Below are 20,422 nucleotides of genomic sequence, written 5' to 3'. Positions count from 1 at the left end.
CTTGAAATCTTTGCAAATTTGACGGGGCAAATACTAAGGGGTTGCCCTTATTACTTGCTCTATGACACTAGCACCTCTCCTTCCTCGCATTGAAGGTTGACTTGAACACTCAACACCTGCACAATGATTGTGTACATCATTAAAAATATTAACCTTCAAAATTTTGATTGTGCCTACTGAATTAGCAGTTATTCTCTAAGGGCACCCATCCACTAAACAACATACAGATATTCGCTTTGGAGAGTTCTTTTTGAATTTGTATTGAAATCTACCAACTAATGACATCGTATATAATGCATTTCTAAATTCATCTGCATTAGGAAAACTATGCCCACTCCCAATAATAGGTTGAGGACAAAGACTTAAATCATGTGACCTAACTTCACTTTCTGCACATCTGGACATGAAGTCTTGAGAAAGTCCTAAATTAGACTCATTGTTTGCTTGACATGATGCAACCGAATTGTCTGTCTCCTCCGTACTATTATGACTACATTTTATAGCACACTCAGTTAATTAATATTTTAAGCACCTTGCATCATGGAATTAATGACAACTAATACAAGATATATCACTTACCAATAATCATTTTGCACATTAATTATACCTCCTTCAACTTCTACTATTTGAGTCCGTTTTAATACATAAATACGAGCATAATCATAACTATGGGATAACATCATATGCATGTCCTCATTATCATCCAACTGTTGAAGTGCAGATGGATCAAACTTAAGGGTGTAATGAAATGTATATCCATTTGAATTAATATCCAACCGTTCACATGCCTTTGAAACAAAATCAGCATATGACATCCCTTGTCCAATGTACATGTCTTTTTGTTGCCCACCATTGTATTGTATTTGTTTATCCTCCTTAGGTACAATCTTCACTCCTTCATGAAGGTAGCCATAAACGGAGTTTCCCAAGTCTATTTATCAATTGAGAAGTACGTCTTCTTTCACCGACAATCAAATCAATCTATTTCACAATATTACAACAAAGGAAATTTTTACAACAAATACAAAATAAACAAATGAAAATTATAATCAATTGAGACATATTTTATATAATAAAGAACAATATTTGTTGTATATTAGACATGTTAGGGATATGCCAAAGAACTCACAATTGCCTAGTTTCATAAGAAATTTGAAATTTTCAAAATTTTACCTTATCGTAATGTTATTGTATTTGTATTGTATTTGTAATGTATTTTTATTGTACCTCTATATTTTTATATAAAAAAATTAATTTTATAGATTTTTTTTTATACATCATTGGATTACCATCAACAACTTCATGTATTGAAATTATAATAGTATATTTTTGTTGTCTTTTTATAATTTTGGCTTGCAAGGATGCTTTATGATAGGAATACAACATGATAGCCTAGAAATGCCAATTCAGTAAAAAACAATTCAATATTTTGTCATTTTGGTATTTTGTAATGTATCGTAATGTTAATGTTTTTTCATTGTAACTATATTGCATTTGTATTGTATTTGTACTTTATAACTGAAGTAATGGTTCTTTTACACAATCTTCAAACTACTAGACATTCAAGTCATCATACCAAAATAATACTTATACAAAAAGGTAACAAATTCATAACAAAAATATAGTGATATTAACTCTTTAACAAATTCATAATAAAAGACAAAGTGGTCTCATACAAAGGAATTTCAGTTTTTAATGAAAATCCAAATATGTTCATAAATACACAGACAAAGTGGTATCAAACAAGCATGAAACAATTGAGAAAATTTTTTCTTTTGCCATGTCAAAAAAGTCTCAACAACAAAATTAAAGTGCAAACCTTTTGAATGGAAATCAATAATAATCATATCAAACAATCCACCTGGAAAATAAATTAAAAATAAAAACACATCTTTAATATGACCAAAATAATATAAAAAAATTCAAAATAATAAATTTAAATAACATTTTACACGAAAAAAATGTAATTTCTTTCTCAAAATATAATATCTTAGATCTATATTGTTAAAATTATTAATTTTTCGTTCCTTTAATCAAAAATTTTAATTAATTAATTAATTATTTATTTATCTTGCATAAAACTGACATATTTTTGTTTTTTTTGGCATTTTAAAAAAAATACTTAACTTTAATGGATTTCTTGCTACATTCATACAAAAAAACAAGCTTTGTGGAGACGATTTTAGATCACGACCTGAAGTGCTAGAACTTTTTCCTTTCTCTTTTTCTTTTATAACACCGACAAAATGCAGCTAGGTTAAAGAAAAATTCTTATTGCTTTTCATTTATAAAGGATAGTCTTGACATTTAAACAAAATAAGACATTTGAAATAATTATCATAATTTCACCCTATTCTTCAAAAGAATTATCATATCTACCCACGGTCGTATTTTTCCGCGGGTAAGGGTAATTCTCCCATTATAATTTGTGCTGCCTACGTAATTTACCTAAAAAAAAAAAATATCATGAAATTAATTTGTAATTATACTAAAATGCTTAATCATCCCCGGCTTTGAATTGCAAATAGATCCCAGTGGTGTAGACACCTCAAGAGCTGAATTCAACAGGTTGGGTTCCCCTGCGATTGGAAGAGAGCGAGAGAAGATGATCGGAGTAGGGAAGATCAAGCAGTATTCTAACGTACTCGATAAACCCCTCAGCAAGGGCAAACAAGAGGTACTTAAAAAGAAAAATTGCTTCATTTTCTTCTGTTTGTTTTCCAAGAAAGCCAAGGAAAATGCAACGAAAGAAAAGAAAAGCAAATTTTGATTTTGAATCTTGTGTGTGTATTGTCCTACGTGGTTTAGGTTCTGAGAATTGTCAAGAACTCAAGTCAATTAGGTTTAGTTGTCTGGAGCCTTTTGTTTTATGGGTTTCTAAACAGTGCAAAACCTGAGATGGGGAGTTTTGATTGGCTTGCTTTCTGCCGTTCCCTTACAACCTCACGTACCAATATTTAGCGTCGGATCTTTGTGAGAGTGTCACATGGGTTTTTTGATTTGTTCTATCCATTTCCTCTTAGATACCGAGATTTTTTTTCTTTTTTTTTTTGGCGATCCCATGGTAGTTGTTTCATAAAATATCGTATTTTTCTTGAGATCTCACTTTTTTCAGCTATTTGATGAAATAAGGCTCCGGTTGGCTGCTGGGAAAATTTAGGGAAATCGGACGAATTGACATAATTCAATAATTTGACTGTCCCTGGCGTTGGGGGTGGGGGGCGGCGGAATAGTGTGGCTCAAATCAATGGGGAAAACTTAAGTTTTAACTTTCATTTGCATTAATATTCTCGGCAATCAAACAATGGTTTACTATGGTTTCAACCTTTTTAATTTCGTTCTGGAGCGTATAGTTTTGTTAAGAATTGATTTTGGTTTCAGGTGAGTTTGAGTGCATTTGCTTTCTTGTTTTCGGAGCTTGTCCAGTACAATCAAGCACAGGTCGATAACATTGCTGAATTGGAAAGAAGGTAGTGGATCATCTTCATGTTGTTTATAATCTTCTGATTCTGTTTCATCACACACATATCCTAAATGCAAATGATTTTCTTTTCATTTTACATCTGCATATATGTACTCAGAATCAGAACAATAATTGCACTTCATTTCTTTATTTTTCTTCCAGTAGATAAATTGAAATTGGTGATTTAAAAATAGGGGAAAAATCCTTTGTTGACTTTTATAATGAGAAAGTTAAGTTGTTAGTTCAGCTTAGAGTTATCTTTTGTTTTTTTTTTTTTGGTTAGTTCAGCTTAGAGTTTCTGCCTACTATATAGTGTATTTTTTCCTACATACCCCATTTAGTGGGGAGAAAGAAGTTTCTTGAGAAAAATACTGCTTTGGTACATAATGATAAAATTTTCTCAAGTTCAGGATTAGATCTCGGTTGAGATAATAAACAAAAAGTCTTCCAGGTACTATTTTCTGCTAAAACAACTAGGTTATTTCCTTTTCTGGAGGGGCAGATTGGTTTGAAATGGCATGTCATGGTACCAATGATGTATACGGAATGCTAATACACTAATTTTGTTGTATGTTTCCAAAACTTTATTGGAATGGACCAGACTGGAGGATGCAGGCTACGCTGTTGGGGCCCGAGTTCTAGAACTCCTTTGCCATAGGGATAAGGTGTGATGCTTTCTCATTAGACATCTTTAACATGTGCATATTATCATTTGTTGACAATGAATGGTTTATTATTTATGTGAATTATATTAATTAATCCAAAACTTTCTACTACTTCTTTCCTGATTGTAAGGGGGAAATGAGAAGCCATAGTTATCCAGTTGTTTTTGTTCATAATAGATGTTCTCCATGAACTGGTTAATCTGTTGAATCAATTTTATTTTAGTCACATCACAATTCTTTTTAAATCATTATCCAGCCTTAATTCTCATAGGGAACAAATTTCATGCATAGTAGATGCATCACAATCAGATTGGATCCTTAAATGGAACATGGCTTATGTGGCATTGCAGACACTCTAGTATACATTTTTAATTAGGGAGTCAAATTGGATTGCACAAGTCATACTTATTGAATTTTTAGGTTGGCTTCAGAAAATGCTCAAGCTAAAATAAGGTTACATCTTATATATAGCAAACATATTTCATAATGTAGACAACTTTATGGTTACAATGAAACTGCCTATGGAAAAAAATTATATGGACATTATAAAACTATTATCTCATTCACTTACCTCCAGTGTGCAGTACAGGACTACTTATTTTTAGCTCCCAAACAGAAAAGTCCAGTGCTGCCCATTTCTGTCCTCCAACTACCGCAATTTGGAGGATCGCTTTGGATCTTCTTTCTTTTTTGCCTTTCTTATCTTATTTTTTCATAGAAGTTGCATGGTTAACCAATATAGGACAACCCTAGGATGGTTGCCTACAATTAAATAGGTGGGCTATGGTTTTTATCTTTTAGGGTTTAAGGAGGGGAACGGGTGATAAAGTTTATGGCAGCAAAATAAAATAAAATATAAGGAAAGAAGATAAAGAGAACATACAAAACCTTATTGCACTAAGGCCTTCTAGGAGTCTCACCTAGAAGAAAATCAATTGAGTTTCACTATTGAAAATTACAAAAGTATGCAAGAAAACATAAGATTGTTAATCATCAATCAATCAATACTTTGGTTTACATCAATTAGCCTTATTTATAGACTTTTCGAAGAAATCCAAATTCTTCTAAGAATCTAATAACCTATTGTCATTCTAATTCTAATCTCCTATAACCTAATTATGATTCTAACTATGATTCTAATTATTGGTTACTCCTAATTTAACTCCAACAAATGCTAATCCTAATTTAATTCCAAGTAATATTAATCCTGTTTTAATTATAACTAATTCTTATTCTCTTTCTTGATGTGTTTCTTGGAGATTCATCTTCATTATTAAGTTCCGTAATTAAGAAATCAAAAGTAATAGTACATTTTTGTTGTTGTTCCTGAGATGGTGTTGTTTAATCTTTTTGGGTTGTTTCGTGTAGAATAGGCCATACAAGGTAGTTTGTTGGGGGCGAAGAGGGAGGGTTATGAAAATTTATTGTAGCTTTGAGCTGTGACAGTGGGTTCATATGAAGGAACAGTAATATCTCTAGTTATTAAAGAGGGAAAAGAAACTTTACATACTGTTTAATTAAGTATTATGTGCAGAGTGGTTTTATGTAATATCTCTACATAGGAGTAGTATTTATTTATTTATTTTTTTAATGATGAAATTGAGCAAAAAGTGGGTAATGGAACTGTAATATCTCTACTCATTGTTAAAAGGGGAAAAGAAACTTTGCTCACTGTTTGACCATGTATTACATTTCCTGTCAACTCATCTGATGTGATCTCTCTCTCTCTCTCTCTATCTATCTTATTTGAAAGTGCGTCCATGGAAGCTACTTAGAGGGAATAAATAAGCAGTCCAAATTTATTAAGCCCAAAATTCAGGTGTTATTAGTCTCAGTTATTTTCAATTAATCAAGTCCATTGTATCTATCTTATTTGAAAGTACATTATTGATCCATTGAAGCTACTTTGAAGGAATAAATAGGCAGTCCAAATTTATTAAGCCCAAAATTCAGTTTTTATTAGTCTCAATTCAATTAATCAAGTCCAGTTTAATAATTTTTGGAATAATTAGACCTATGAGAAATCAACCATTCACAAGATATACATGGAAACCACCTATAGAAATCTCTGTAAGTTTAAGACCATGAGCTTCAATTCAATAAATTCATTAAATATGACAAAAAAATACACCAATTTACATGACCAAGATGCAATGTTCTCCTAAGGGACTTACTTTAGCTAGCACCTACACGTTTCTTTCACATCTTCCACACAACACCTTGTGCTTTGTAGTAAACACCTCAACTCCCTGGTAAGGGGATGTGATCAACCCACCAATTACCTTTCCGCCAAAAGCATTTTCAAGATTGTTCTTAAAAGGTCTTTTAAATGTTAGGAACCATGGTAAAGTAAAAGCAAAATAATATTTTTCACTTAGTGTGTGTCCTCAAGGTTATGAAAAATAGTTTTCTTTTTAAAGACACAAAAACTCTAAGTCGAATAAAATAAAAAGTATAATAAAGTTGGAAAGTGGTAACCAATAAGAAAACATGATTTTAAACTTATAATAAATTTCTTACTCCTTTTCACATTAAATTCAATTTTAACTTTATCATACTTAAAACTACATACCTTAATTTTCTTTACTTCCTTTAGTCTTTAATTTTGCTCTTGAAGTTGACTAGTCAGCTGGCTCACTAATACTATCAATCTTTATCTCTCTCTTAGACAGTCTTGTACATAGTTGTATTGTCAGCATCTTTTAGGTTTGGAATTGTGATTTGATAATATGAGGTTGACCATGTGATCTTATAAGCCTGACAGTTTATAGTTTCATGGGACTTTCTATCTGATGCATTTTTCCCAGTGGGTTTCATCTTCCATTAATTCAATGCAAGCCATGTAAAAGGGTGGGAAATATCTTTGCAACTGGTTGACTAAGTATTACACTTCTTATCAACTCATCTTGTGATCTCTCTCTTCCTCTCTCTCTCTCTTTCTCTCTCTCTCTCTCTCTCTCTCTCTTCTCTTCCTTTCACTCACTCTCTTTGTATCTCTTTCGAATAGTCCTTGTACATAATTATTCTGTTGGCATCTTTGAAGTTTGAAATTATCATGTGATAATATGAAGTTAACTATATGTGATGTTAACTTTTGATAAAAATAAAAAATAAAAATTATGTGATGTTAACTTTGCAGCAATTATAATCCTAGTGGTGCATAGTTTTAAGGGACTTTCTCTATATGCATCTACTCCAGTGGGTTTTGGCTTATATGAATTCAGTGTGAACTACATTGACAATCTCTTGCATGTATGAGCATGCAATAAGTGTTACTTTTCTGATGCCACAGGGAAACAGAAGGGAGACACGACTATTGGGTATTCTTTCTTTTGTACACAGTACAGTATGGAAGGTGTTATTTGGGAAGGTAAAGAAGAATTTTCTTTTTTTCTTTTCTTTTCTTTTTCTTTTCAAGGAGAACTTTTGGAGTGGGGTTGTGGTGGTATTGGTATGTAAAATAAGTGAATTTTTGTCAGTAACTCATAGTCAGTGAATTAAATTGCTTTTCCTTTTTTCTTTTGAATGGTTTCTGCTTGTTTATCACTATAAGTCACACTTAATTTATAAGTCTTGGGAGAAAAGTCTAAAAGGTGGACCGAAGTTATCATTAAATCTTAGGGAAGCTCTGACAGGTGGATCAATGCATGCTTTAAACGGTTCTCTGAATTTTCTGTGAAGGAAACCATACCATGACTACTTCTTTATATTATTATACTATGTAGCTTCACTTAATCATATGCAATGTATGGGACTTATTCATTCGTTCATTCATTCATTAATTATTGTTATTACTATTACTGTTACTACTACTACTACTACTAGTATTTTTTTTTTGATAAGTTACTACTACTACTAGTATTATTATTATTATTATTATTATGTCCTTAAGCAGCTGTAGAGGAATGTTGGTAAAGATGTAGATGTTTGCATTTTGTATTTCTTGATTAATTTTTTGGTGTTTCACTCACATTTTATGATGCTGGTATGTGGTTTGCATTTTTGTATTTCTTATTAATTTTTTGGTGTTTCACCCACATTTTATGATGCTGGTATGTGGTTTATCAAAAGGCAAGATAATTAGCAAATATTTTCTAAACAGAAGCTCATCTTATATTATAATTTATAATATACAGATATAGAAAACTTATTACTTGCTAATTATTAGATCTTATCATTTGCCAAGGATAACTCATCCTTCATTGCTGAGAAAAATTACAGGATGGAAGCTACTGATACATAGGATATTAATTGCGTACTATAACTTGGTTATTGTTGTTTTTATATCTAAAAATTTTCTGGGTTTTGCCTGAGGCTTTGTTTGTTTTCTTGCTTGAAATTCATAGGAAAATAAAAAAATTTCATAATTCAAGATCTACCCATTGCTTGTCTTCAAGATGCTAGATTTTTTCCCTGATGTGGGGAAAAAGGAGGGGAAACATCCTGGATTCAGGGGCTGCTATTTAATATATGTATTCTGCTGGGAAGACATGTGGGCTAATTTATTAGCTGGCAACAAGTAAACTCACTAATTAAGAACCAACCAATTTGAGGTGCAGTCCTACTTGGGACCAAAATACCAAATTTTTTTAAGTTGTTGACTTTGATCTAATGTAACTGAGATTTGTTTTTCGTTTTGTTTTTGTTTTTGTTTTTGTTTTTTTTTTTTTTGTTTTTTGAGAAATTTAATTATAATGCTAAATTTTAGCATGATTAAAAAGTTTTATTGTTAAAAAATGAATTTGTATTTTTAAAATTACTTTAATATTAAAATATATATTTCTTAATTACAATTTGACTGGCAAGTTGTTACCATGGAGAGATTCTTATAACATTCAAGTTTGGTTCGATGCATACTTGGTTGAACTAATTTGAAGTGCCACTCTACTAAGTAATAAAATAACCTACTGCATTCTTATGGGATAGAGTTAGGAATTTTGGAACAAAACTTTTAAGTTTCCCACTAGGTTGGCCTTTACCAACTCAGATTCATTTTATGGTCACCATGTCCAATGCTTCTCCTTGACATTCCAGTCAATTAATCATGATGGATGAGAGGATTACTTAAACAATCTTTCTTTCTTTACTCCCCCCCAAATAAAAGGTTTGTTAAAAGAGGTTTTTAAGGTTGTAGATGTATAGGGTTGAATTGGCTTATTTTTAAAATTAAGAATTTGATGCAAATTTAAGTAGGTTGCTAAAATTTCTAGAAATTTAAGGAAATCTTAGATTTGGGGTTTGAAGGTTACAGATTAGACGCAGGATTAGGGATAGGGTGAAAGGATTAGGATTAAGACTAAGGGACTGGGATTTAGATTGACAAAGATTGAGAAGTGTGAGTTTGGTTGCAAAGCAGGCAAAAGGTTCCATTTAGTAAGGTGGTTTGCTATTTGCAACTCTAAGAAGGTTGGAGGTTGGTGCCAGTGACTTCCTAATCCTTATTAGAGTGCTATCAGGCAATTGACTCTGGAGGTTTGCAGTCAGAAGACATAAATTATGGAGGTGTGTGATTGTTGAGAAGTTTGGAGAGTTGGATTGGGAGTAATAGATGCTTTGTTTGCTTATCAAAAAAAAGAGAGTTGGATTGGAGGTTGAGTCTGTATATAACAAAATCTTTATCAATAATGTATGTTAGGATGTTTTGGGAGCATGGAATTTTCAGTTGTTAGGAGTCAAAACCGTTATCTGGTGCCTCTCTTCTATTGAGCTAAAGAAGGGAGCTCATTTCTTTATTGATTCTGGAGATTGTTTCAAGCTAGCCTGAGTTGGTGTTCTCATATTAGGCTCCTATTTCGAAATCTATGTTTCTTTGTTTGCTTGTTTTATTATTATTATTATTATTATTATAAATTTTCTTTTTTATTTTTCTTGATAGGAAGCTTTGGAGTGAGATTTTTTTCCCCTTCCTATAGGGCTCTTCTTCTTCTTTTTTTCTTCCTTACTTGTTTTTTTTTCTTTGATTGGGGGCTTTAGAGTATTTATTTCTTCTTCTAAGATTTCTCCTAGGAAAGCAATGTATGTTGCTGTGAATTGTATGCAAGATTTTTTCAGATGTTTTCCTCAACCAGATACCGTATTTGTATCTACAAGTTTCTTTTTTATCAAAAACCAGCTGTATGAAGTCATTTGTGGACATAAGAAAGTACCCTAATTGAAATGTGAGATTAGAATATTTTCAACAACTCTGGATGGCCTAATTTCTCATTATCTTAACTGAAACAAATAGTAAATTTTGGTAGGGAATTTGTGAAGTATTACATACTGTTTGGGCCTGCTGTTTGTTGCATTGCTAGTGTGGGCTGTTTATTTGGCTGTAAACATGGGATCATGGGATAGGCCACTCATTGGCTAATTTATTCTTCTGAGGAACTGAGTGAATTTAGTTTGTCATCTTTTAAGGTTTTCTTTGTGAAACTCCTTTTAGAATATGATAAGTTATCTCTGGTGCAAAGAGGATTCTTTTTTGAGCAATCATGTAGCAGTAAGCTGTTTTTTGTTAAAATATTTGTGGTTCTGTCTCTTAAAAACATTTATAAAGTAGATCAAATAATGTTTTGGGAAAAGACTTTAATATAATTCAAGTGGAAGGCACTACTAGTCGGAGAGGAAAGAAGAAAAATGATATACACATAAAATGGAAGAATGAGAAGTAATTTTAACACAAGCTTTAAAAGTGGCTTTTAGCCTTTGGGATATTTGGCTGGAAACAAGTGCTTAAAGGCCCCCCTCTGTGCTTGGATGGAGGGCAAGGAAGGCCTACTTCTGGGGAGCTTGAGCCAATGATGAGATACCACTTTAGAAGAGCTAGGATCCTAACCTTGTGTTAGGACCTACAGACCATGGGATAATCTCAGATAAACAGTGTGTAGGTTCAGGGGTAGGAATAGGAAGTACTTTTTCTTGGGGGCCAGGGCAGAAGTGTCCAAAGAAAGTACATATGTAAGAAATATTACAATTGGAATACTATGTTCATCTTTTTTCTCATTTTCTTTTTAAACTTCAAAATGAAAAATACCTGATTATTCATGAATCAAAAGTACAATAAAGGTGAGATATCCTTAAAGCGAAAAACAACTACTGAATGAAGCCAAGACAACCAAAAGGCCCGACTACACGACACAAAAGGACAAATTCAAAGCTCTAGCAAGCATACACTCTTTCATAAGTGAATTTAGTCATGAGGCACCGATCTTAATTAAACCATTTGATGAGGCTATTTGAATTTCTTGATAGCTCAAACTTTTTCTCAATTGAGTTTGAGGTTCTATATCAATGGATTTATGGTTCTGTTACAATAGGATGGTTGTGTTAAAAGGTTTCGAGTAAGGAGCACAGGTACTCATAGTTCTAGAGTGAGAAGGTCATTTGATGCAGCTAAACTTTCAAGCTTTATGTAAGAAGTAGAACATTTGATCTGAGTTCTAAAATAGCTTTCAATGACAATATAGTGATCGTTTCCAAATAGTAGTTGTAAGAACTCTTGATGATTATAAGTGATGGTGATGCAGAAAATTTATTAGATTAAAAAATTTATATCTGGAGTTTGTTTGACAAAAAAGAATTGTAAGGATCGCAGTGTTTGAGCATTGATATATAAAGTAAGGTTGTAAGCAGTTATAAACTGAGGTTTGGAAGAAAGAAATTGAAATGAATGGGAGGAGAGTGTACAAGCATATAGAAATGTGGGCAGTTATACGCCAGACCTTGGAATCATAATGTAAGGTGTACCAGGAATCAAAAGCACAAAAATTTGAAGGCATCAAAATTCCTGTGCTTTGAAATCCCAAGCTCCAGCTAAGATTAGAGTCTTCTCCTGGCTTGTTCTTAGTATTGGAGAGTCAATACCAATGATTACAGCCCTTGAGCCCTGGCTCAAGTGGTAAAGGGTTGGGAGAGTTTGTGGAAAGTTCTAGGTTCAAGTCTCAATGGAGATAAAAATTTTATTGATTAAAAAAAAAAACAAAAATTTGCAGCAGCTAAAGAAGCTACATAGAATCCTTAGCCCTGGGCTATCTTTTATTTGTTTGCATAGTGAGCAGACAATTGATCACCTTTTCCCTCAATAACCAGCAGGGATGGATTCCCCCACCACATCATAAACAGACATTTCATTGCCAACCAGCAGGGATAGAATTATGGTGTAGACTTTTTAGAGTTTCTGGCTTAGCATGGTTCCCTTCTAGAGAGCCAGCAAATATAAGGTGATTGTTTTTAGTTGTTTGATAGCAATCCTAGGAGTAGGATGTTTTAACATGTGGTTGCACTTGCTTTACTATGGATGATCTGGTAAAAGAGGAATATTGGGATCTTCAAGGGAGATGACCCTTAAGAGTCAGTTTGGGATTTAATTTATTTGTTTCTCACTTATGGCTGTCAATTTCTTCATAATTTTGATGTACCCTGTTGAGCATGAACACACTCGATTGAAGAGCTGCCTGTTGAAAGCTTAGGATGACCTCAGAGGAGCATAATGAGAAGGTTTCTCCATTTCTGAGTTCTTTGAAGATTAATTTTGATGAATGCAGGCTATGGAGCATGATGGGGTGTTCTTAGATCATGAAGGAGGTGTGGTTTGGTTGGAGCTTTGGCTGGGGTGCAACTGGCTATAGAGGAAGAGGTGTTAACTCTGTTGGAAGTCTTCACGGGCTTAAGCAACTTTCTGGTAGAAGGTGATTGAACTGCAGTTATATTTTGGTTATCTTAGGAAAAAGGGATCATGGGAAGTTTGGATTTATTAGTGAGTAAAATATATGATGTATTTATGGAGTTGGATTTTATTTTTTTTGGTCTGGCCTTAATGCTAGCCAATCAGTCAGCAAATTCATTGGCCACTAGGAGCTAATTGGCTTCTTCTAATAATAGGGTACAGTTTTTTAGATCTTGATAAACTTCAAAAAAGAAGGGTATATATGTATCATAGAATCTTCATAACAAGTTTTAAGATTGAACAAAATAAGTTTGATTTGCAGAAGGAAGAAAAACCTGTGCCAGTGCTTCCAGAAAGCTTCTTTTTACAGAGAGTTGAGGGCAATTCCGTAACTCCAGACAGCCCAGACCCAACCTAATGATGGCCACACATGAGATCAAGACCACTTCAATTATGAGTTGGTGGATGCAAATATAGTGGCCCTAAAAGACCTACACCATCTTAAAGCAGAAAGGCAAAAAACAGATCAAATTTTAGGGTTGAACGAAATAAGTTTGATATGCCAAAGTGATTTTCCATTGCCATTTTCTCATGTTGTTTCTTAACACTATCCTTGCTGATGTCTTCTTGCATGTTCCTTGTGTATCCTGGTGACAAATGCACTCACTTTTCAAATTCTTTACTAGCTTATGCTCATCTCTAGCCTTAGTCTTACACTTTGAACCTTGATCTTTTTTCTGAATTTTTTCACGAACTGTTTCATGTTCATATAAGATCACTCTCCTCACTTTCCAAGTCAGATTCACAACTTTTATTTTTTATAAATTATTTTCAGAGTTTATGCCTCCTTAAAATGTGTGATTTTTGTATTGGCATTTTTAGGCCCTTCTGTGGGACTCTTTTTGTACATTGACTTGTTCACCTTTGCTCATCCTTTTTCTACTTTTTGATTCATGATACAACAAAATCTTTCTTTCTTTCTTTCTTTCTTTCTTTCTTTCTTTCCTTTTTATTTATTTATTATTATTATAATTTTATTTATTTATTTTATTTAAAAAAAAAAAAAAATTGTGGTTGCTAGTAGCTACATTATGTGATTGGCTTCAAGGACTGCCTTGGCCTATTGATGTAAGGAATGCTTCTGATGTACCATAATGGAAGTTGTGGCCAAAGGTTTGGCATATGAAAGAGTATGCTTAACTATTTTTGTCAGCACCCATCCTCTTGGTCTTAATGCTTACAATTACTTACTATTTGGCTTTTTCTTGAATTAAATAGTTAGCTGAAGTTAATTTACAAATTTAAAGAAACTATTGCTGCTTGTTGTGAGAGTTCTCTTCATATGAATACAAGAGAGCATGTTTATGAATCTCTATAATAGCCAGAACTATATGGTTGGAAGATTTGGGGCATTGGGTGTTGTCAGTCAGTGTCCCTCCAAACCTTGGAAATGACTAAATAATGGGGGGTGATTAGCTTTTAGGACTCAAGTGTGGCACGGGAACCATATTAAACACACAAATTTTATGTATGATGGCCATACTTCTTCATTTCTGTTAAAAGAGGCCTGATGAATTTTTATCATGCCATGAAATGCAGCCATCTTTATCATTTTCTATTTGATATCATATTAGGTAGCTGACTCACTTGAGAAAGGTACTGAGCACGAAGATGAATACATGATCAGTGAGAAAGAGCTCCTGGTTAATAGGTAAAGATTTCATTATTGTCTACTATTTACATTATGCCTGTTACAACTAGCTAGGATTGTATTTTATGGTAATTCCCAGTCAATACGCCTATTCTTGGTTTGCAGATTTATCTCAATACCGAAAGACATGGGAACATTCAACTGTGGTGCATTTGTTGCTGGCATTGTAAGGGTATGTACCATGTTTGTTTTTACTAATTATCTGTACTTCTGGTCATTGAAAGCTCTGACAAACAGTTTTTATTTTTTTCTCTTTGAAGGGCGTTTTGGATAGTGCAGGTTTTCCAGCTGTGGTAACAGCTCACTTTGTACCTATGGAGGGTCAACAACGACCTCGGACAACTATTTTGATTAAATTTGCTGAAGAGGTAAACATATGTTATCCCTTTTCTGTTACTTGCACATTTGATCACAGATCCACATGAACTAAACACCTCCAAACCACCTTTTCCTCTTTTCCTTTGGTTAATAATGTTCCATGTTTTTTTTTTCTTAATAAGCAAATAATATGACTTTATAAACAAGCATCAAAGAGATGACGCACCTGGTATACCTGACATATACAATTAGTGTCAAAAAGCTCAACCAAAAAGAGAGAACACAAAAAGCAACTCTCTCTTTTAGCAAGAATCCAACCAATCTACAAAATTATTTAAAGACAACATATATCTATGTACATCTTCACCCACAAAAACAAATTTCTAAGGAAATAACTTTTCAATGCTTGATCTGACTTTTGATGTACCATGTTAATTGCTGTATCATTCTGCACAATTATTTCTGAGCAAAGCTTCTATCACCCTATTAACAGAAATAGAAAAAGTGGTTGTAATATGTTATTCCTTTTCTATTACTTCTGAATTTGATCAAAGATCCACCTGAACTAAACACCTCCAAACCACTTTTTCCTCTTTTCCTTTGGTTAATAATGTTGCATGTTAATTGATACAAGCATTCTGCACAATTATTTCTGAGCAAAACTGATATCAATCTGTTAACAAAAAGGAAAAAAGTGGTTGTTTTACTATTAAGTAATCCTTATGCTGGTGGTGTGTCTCTGCATAACATTAACATTGTGTATGAGCTTAATATGATTGGTAATACTGTTTCAATTCTGACAAAAAAGATGATCATATGTTGCATGGACATAAGGACAGTGTTCAGCAAAAAGGTTTTTGCATGCAAATGCCCAGTGACCAGATATTGTATTTCATTGTTACCATTACTGTGGGCTCAACTATCATGTAAAACATGCAGGTTCTGCAACCTTTTCAGTTGGTACTTTTCATACACTTCTTGAGTCATATGAACTAGCTTTTGTCTTTGGTGCATTAGCATGCTTATTCAACTTATCTTTTATCCAAAATGTCCTCTGTCTAGTCCATCAAACTAGCATGACATTAGGGGTCATATAACCGGAAATAGGAACCATTAGCAGGTTTCCTTGGACCCATAAAGAAAACTTCATACAGCCAATTCTAAAAACAGTGAACTCGAAATAATCTCACAATCAAGTGGCTTATGCTAGTGCAAACCTTAAAATGTAACTTAATCAGTGGCTCATCTAATTTTCATGCATTCATATCCTCACTGTTCCTTGGGGTTTTGCAGTGTTTAGCATTTGCGAAATCATACTGGGACAAGGAATTATTAGTTCTGATTGATTGTCCTATTTGTTTGGCGTGAACTTGAATTTGTTCCACCACTTATCTCCACTTGGAATTATCCCTATATATATATATATATATATGTATGTATGTATATATATTTCTGATGTGAGATCTTTTAGCTAAGTCCATTCATCTAATTTTATGTCCTGATCCTCACTTTTTTTTGTTTTTTTTGGAAAAAAAAAGAACTTCTGAAACTTGAATGGGCTTTGAAGTTCACGACAATGCTCTTTCTGCTCTCTGCCTGCCCAGCATTTTTCACAGCATAGCATGATTTTACTTCCCAAGTTACAAATTTCTCTTTCTTAATTTTTATTGCCACGGCCTATTTACATAGTACACCAAAAGGACATATTTTGTTAGGTTCTGCAGTGAGTAAATAAATAAATGGTGAACTCATGCTTCCAACATAATCTAGGGTTGTGGTTTCCTTTTCATTCTTTGCAAATCCTCACCCTGGTTTCTGTAATGTTCGATTTTCCTCCTCATTCTCGGTTTTCCCCACTTTCAGGTACTGAGAAGAGAAGCAAGATTGGGTTGATGCTTGTGCCAAGATCATCTTTATGTAATATTCATCAGTGTTCCACAACAGTATAGGATGGGGAAGGATGAAACTTTTAGCAGGTTTTTCAAAACCAGTTGGGATTTGCAGCTGGGCTCTATCATTATATTGGGCTGTGTGAACCTTAGTTGCCAAGGAGATTTGATGTAAATTGAGTGTCATCATCATTTGTCATCATCTTTATATGAACTCTAAATGATTGTTTTAAGTAACAAACAAATTTCATACTTTCCAATATTTGTTGTAGATCTGCAAAACTGATTTAAATGGGGTTGCCTTTATGTTTTTGGATTTAATTAGCAGCTGAAGGTAAAGACAATAATTTCAAAGGAGCTATATTGCAATTTTGATGATGTTTGATTTTTTTGTCTTCAATCTAAATAAAACTTATTTTGACTTTCAAATCTAAATAGAACTTAATTTCATTGAGTATTTGTTTGTGTATATATATATATATATATACCACTCTTTTTGGAATAAAAGCTCCTAATTGCCCACGCACCCCTCTGTGCATGACAGCAATGTAATATTTTCTTGCCCTCCTAGCTCTTTGCTGATAATCCTTGGAGCAACTTGCTCCATTGATGATGGGGATTTCCACCATAACCGAATTGCAAAGCACGAAGAATAGACCACCACATTCAATAGACTAGACAAAATTCTATCTTTAGCTTTGACGAGGACTTTGGCCCACTGCAAATTCTGACTGTAAGTTGTGTCTTCATCAACTACCATGAAGCCATTGCAAGTGTTTCCCAAGTTTATAAAGAGTTCCCTATCCCATAAATGCACTGGAAGGCACATTATTCTCACTCATATCTCACTAAGACAAACCCCATTCCTCAAGCGTCCCACACTTGGAGACCATCTTTCCAGAAAAAGCAACTTGCCCATGAACATCTTCTTGACTATTTCTTCATTAGAAATCATCTCAAAATCAGACAAAATGAGTGCACCTCCTAAGTGGACCAACTTGACGTTCCCCTGGAAACTCCTATTGTGCATTACCCACCCCTTTAAAGTGGGTAAATCTTGAACGTAATCTGAGGATTTTCCCCTAATGACCCATGACACATCCTCCAAGGGCCTCTTAATTTCTTCTAGCGTTACCTTGCCCTACCTGAATCCACACTGACACTGCGTCACCAGCCTTTGCTGGAGAACCATGTACTACATCAGCAAAACACTTGTCTTTCATAGGGGCCACCGAGGCACCAACTGCCTTATGGAGGGTGTTTTTCAGCCTTGTGGTTAGAAGAACAAGGCTTCTTAACTTCCCAGCAGGAGTACTCCACCCCCCACCCCCACCCCCGGGTATCCCCTACCTTAAAAAGGGGCACCAGAGTAAACCTCCTCGCCTCCATAGAGCACAACAAAAATCTACCTGCTGTGCCTTATTTCATCCAACTTGAAAAACCCCGGTCTCTTTCCAAAACCTTGCTCAAAATCAAATTGACACTTTTGCTTTCATTGAGAGTCGAACTCAAGACCTCCCGCTTACTAAACGGGTGCTCTAACCAACTGAGCTATGAAAGCTTGCTGTCAAGACTTGACCCAGTAATTAAATGAAGATAAAAATTAAGATGATTTTGAGTGAAAAGTTGAGGCCACTTGAATCAGAATGGTGGAGTCGAGCACTTGATGATGTGGGTCTCAACAAGCAACATATTGGGTGATGGTTGACCAGCAGTCAACACAACCCCATTAACATCACTATACAGTATACAGGGTCCCATTAATGTAATATAGAAATATTTGAATAAAAGAATGAAATCATATTTTTATTTTTTTATTTTTAATATTTTTATCCTAGTAAAATAAACCTGCCAATATATATATATATATATATATATATTTTAATTAAAAAACTGCCAATAATATTTTAATCACAGAATCTGACCCATCCACGTCAGTCCAACAGGGCATGTCTTGTAAGAATGAAATAAAAATAAGAAAAAAATAATTAAAAAAAACAAAAAATTGCTATAAAAAAAGGACTCATGAATTATCAATTATCAGCTCTTCCTGTAACTTTTCACTCTAATTTCCCTCCTCTCCCTCTGTTACGATGTAAAGCAAAGGAAGGCACGACCCGCGGTTCAAAAGCCCTTCCTCTGCAAAACCCATCTCTCATTGTCTACGAAACCCTAGTTTCTTGACCAGGATTTTATCTACAAAATTCCAAGAAAACCCCGTTTCACCGCTACCCGCTGCCACATTTCTCTAATTACTGCCGCCCATTTCTATAGCATTCAGGTCAGATCTCATGCCTTTCATTTTCCCTTCGTGCGAGGTTGTTTCGTTTCTGCTTTTCGGGTTTCCTGAGTTCTGGGGATTTTTGGGCCTTTTTTCAAGTATTATTGTTTGTTTAGGGTTTGTTTCCTTTCGGGGGTTTTGCAGAAGTATGGTTTTCATTATTTTCCCTTTATTCAAAGATTTGGGTGTTGTTTGTGTTGATTTCTGGGTTCTTCTTTTTCCCTGTTCTGCAGATTTAGGGTTTTTGTTGCTTATGGTTTGTTTCCGGCTTCATTCTCGAGAGGTTATTGTTGTGTGATGCAATTGTGCGAGAATGTCGGATGTGCTCGTGAATGATACGTTTCATATCAGGGACGTTTGGGATGATAATCTTGAAGATGAGATTCGATTGATTCGTGGACTTTTAGATGATTACCCTTACATAGCTATGGATACCGAGTTTCCCGGTGTTGTACTTCGTTCAGTAGGGAATTTCAAGAACAACAATGAGTATAATTTTCAGACCCTGAAGACCAACGTTGATCTTTTGAAGTTGATTCAATTGGGTCTTACATTTTCTGATGAACATGGAAATTTTCCCACCTGTGGAACTGAAAGGTATTGCGTATGGCAATTTAATTTCCGGGAGTTTAACCTCAACGAGGATGTGTTTGCTCATGACTCCATCGAACTGTTAAAGCAGAGTGGTATCGATTTTAAGAAGAACAATGAAAAAGGTGTGGATGCACGTCGGTTTAGTGAATTGCTAATGTCTTCAGGAATCGTATTGAATGAGAGTGTGCATTGGGTTACATTTCATAGTGGGTATGATTTTGGCTACTTGCTGAAGCTACTTACTTCCCAGAATCTGCCCGAGACACAGGCCGGTTTCTTTGAGCTGATCAGAATATACTTCCCTATACTTTATGATATCAAGCATCTCATGAAGTTCTGTAATAGCCTTCATGGTGGGTTGAACAAGCTCGCAGAGCTGTTGGGTGTTGAGAGAATTGGTTCTTGTCATCAAGCTGGTTCGGATAGTTTGCTCACATGTTGTACATTCATGAAATTGAAAAAAGATTTCTTTAATGGGTCTCCTGAGAAATATGCTGGTGTGTTGTATGGTCTTGGTGTTGAGAGTGGATGAATACTCATTGAAAGAGAAAAAAAAGTATGAAATAAAAAAATAAAAATAAAACTGTCTGTTGACTACATTTGTGTGGGATTGTCTTTTTTTGTTTTTACTTATGGATTTCTCTTCTACCTATTTCTCCCTCACTGGAATTTCCGTGCGAATTTTGTTGTTCAGTTTTTGTAGTAAAATGCTGCCATTTTCAGTGTGGTCCATTGCATAAATCTTGCTATTTCTTTAATAGCTTGCATATGCAGTTGGTTATCACTTAGTGTTAGGGTTGCTTTTGTGGGATAATTTTAAAATAACTGGGTTAAAGAATTTGATGGAAGAATAA

The 20,422-nt window shown here is 34.1% G+C and overlaps 2 protein-coding genes, 1 long non-coding RNA gene and 1 other non-coding gene across 5 annotated transcripts; 3 read left to right on the top strand and 1 right to left on the bottom strand.

Moving 5' to 3' along the window:
- Positions 1-2,473: 2,473 nt before the first annotated feature.
- LOC100253512 (uncharacterized) lies at positions 2,474-17,071 on the top strand. Of its 2 annotated transcripts, none has more exons than XM_002279164.5 (8): positions 2,474-2,677; positions 3,382-3,470; positions 4,065-4,128; positions 7,421-7,498; positions 14,410-14,486; positions 14,592-14,658; positions 14,747-14,854; positions 16,668-17,071. In XM_002279164.5, exons 1-8 carry the CDS (start codon positions 2,606-2,608, stop codon positions 16,695-16,697), a joined length of 585 nt encoding a protein of 194 aa, XP_002279200.1. In that variant the 5' UTR covers positions 2,474-2,605; the 3' UTR covers positions 16,698-17,071. The 2 variants fall into 2 exon arrangements, with proteins under 2 accessions (XP_002279200.1, XP_059596532.1); XM_059740549.1 differs by lacking the exon at positions 2,474-2,677 and adding an exon at positions 2,680-3,307.
- On the top strand, positions 7,505-13,816 carry LOC132254619 (uncharacterized). Its single transcript, XR_009466867.1, has 2 exons — positions 7,505-12,797; positions 13,098-13,816. It is a non-coding gene; the product is annotated as an uncharacterized LOC132254619 (long non-coding RNA).
- Positions 17,072-18,180: 1,109 nt separating the features above from the next.
- On the bottom strand, positions 18,181-18,254 carry TRNAT-AGU (transfer RNA threonine (anticodon AGU)). The gene has a single exon. It is a non-coding gene; the product is annotated as a tRNA-Thr (tRNA).
- A 451-nt stretch (positions 18,255-18,705) lies between these two features.
- LOC100248407 (probable CCR4-associated factor 1 homolog 7) lies at positions 18,706-20,165 on the top strand. The gene is made up of 2 exons (XM_002279205.5): positions 18,706-18,974; positions 19,208-20,165. Exon 2 carries the CDS (start codon positions 19,288-19,290, stop codon positions 20,098-20,100), a length of 813 nt encoding a protein of 270 aa, XP_002279241.1. The 5' UTR covers positions 18,706-18,974; positions 19,208-19,287; the 3' UTR covers positions 20,101-20,165.
- The last annotated feature ends 257 nt before the right edge of the window (positions 20,166-20,422 follow it).

The sequence above is a fragment of the Vitis vinifera genome, chromosome 11 (assembly GCF_030704535.1).
Source record: "Vitis vinifera cultivar Pinot Noir 40024 chromosome 11, ASM3070453v1".
NCBI lineage: Eukaryota > Viridiplantae > Streptophyta > Magnoliopsida > Vitales > Vitaceae > Vitis > Vitis vinifera.
This window is presented reverse-complemented; position numbering and strand designations above follow the sequence as displayed.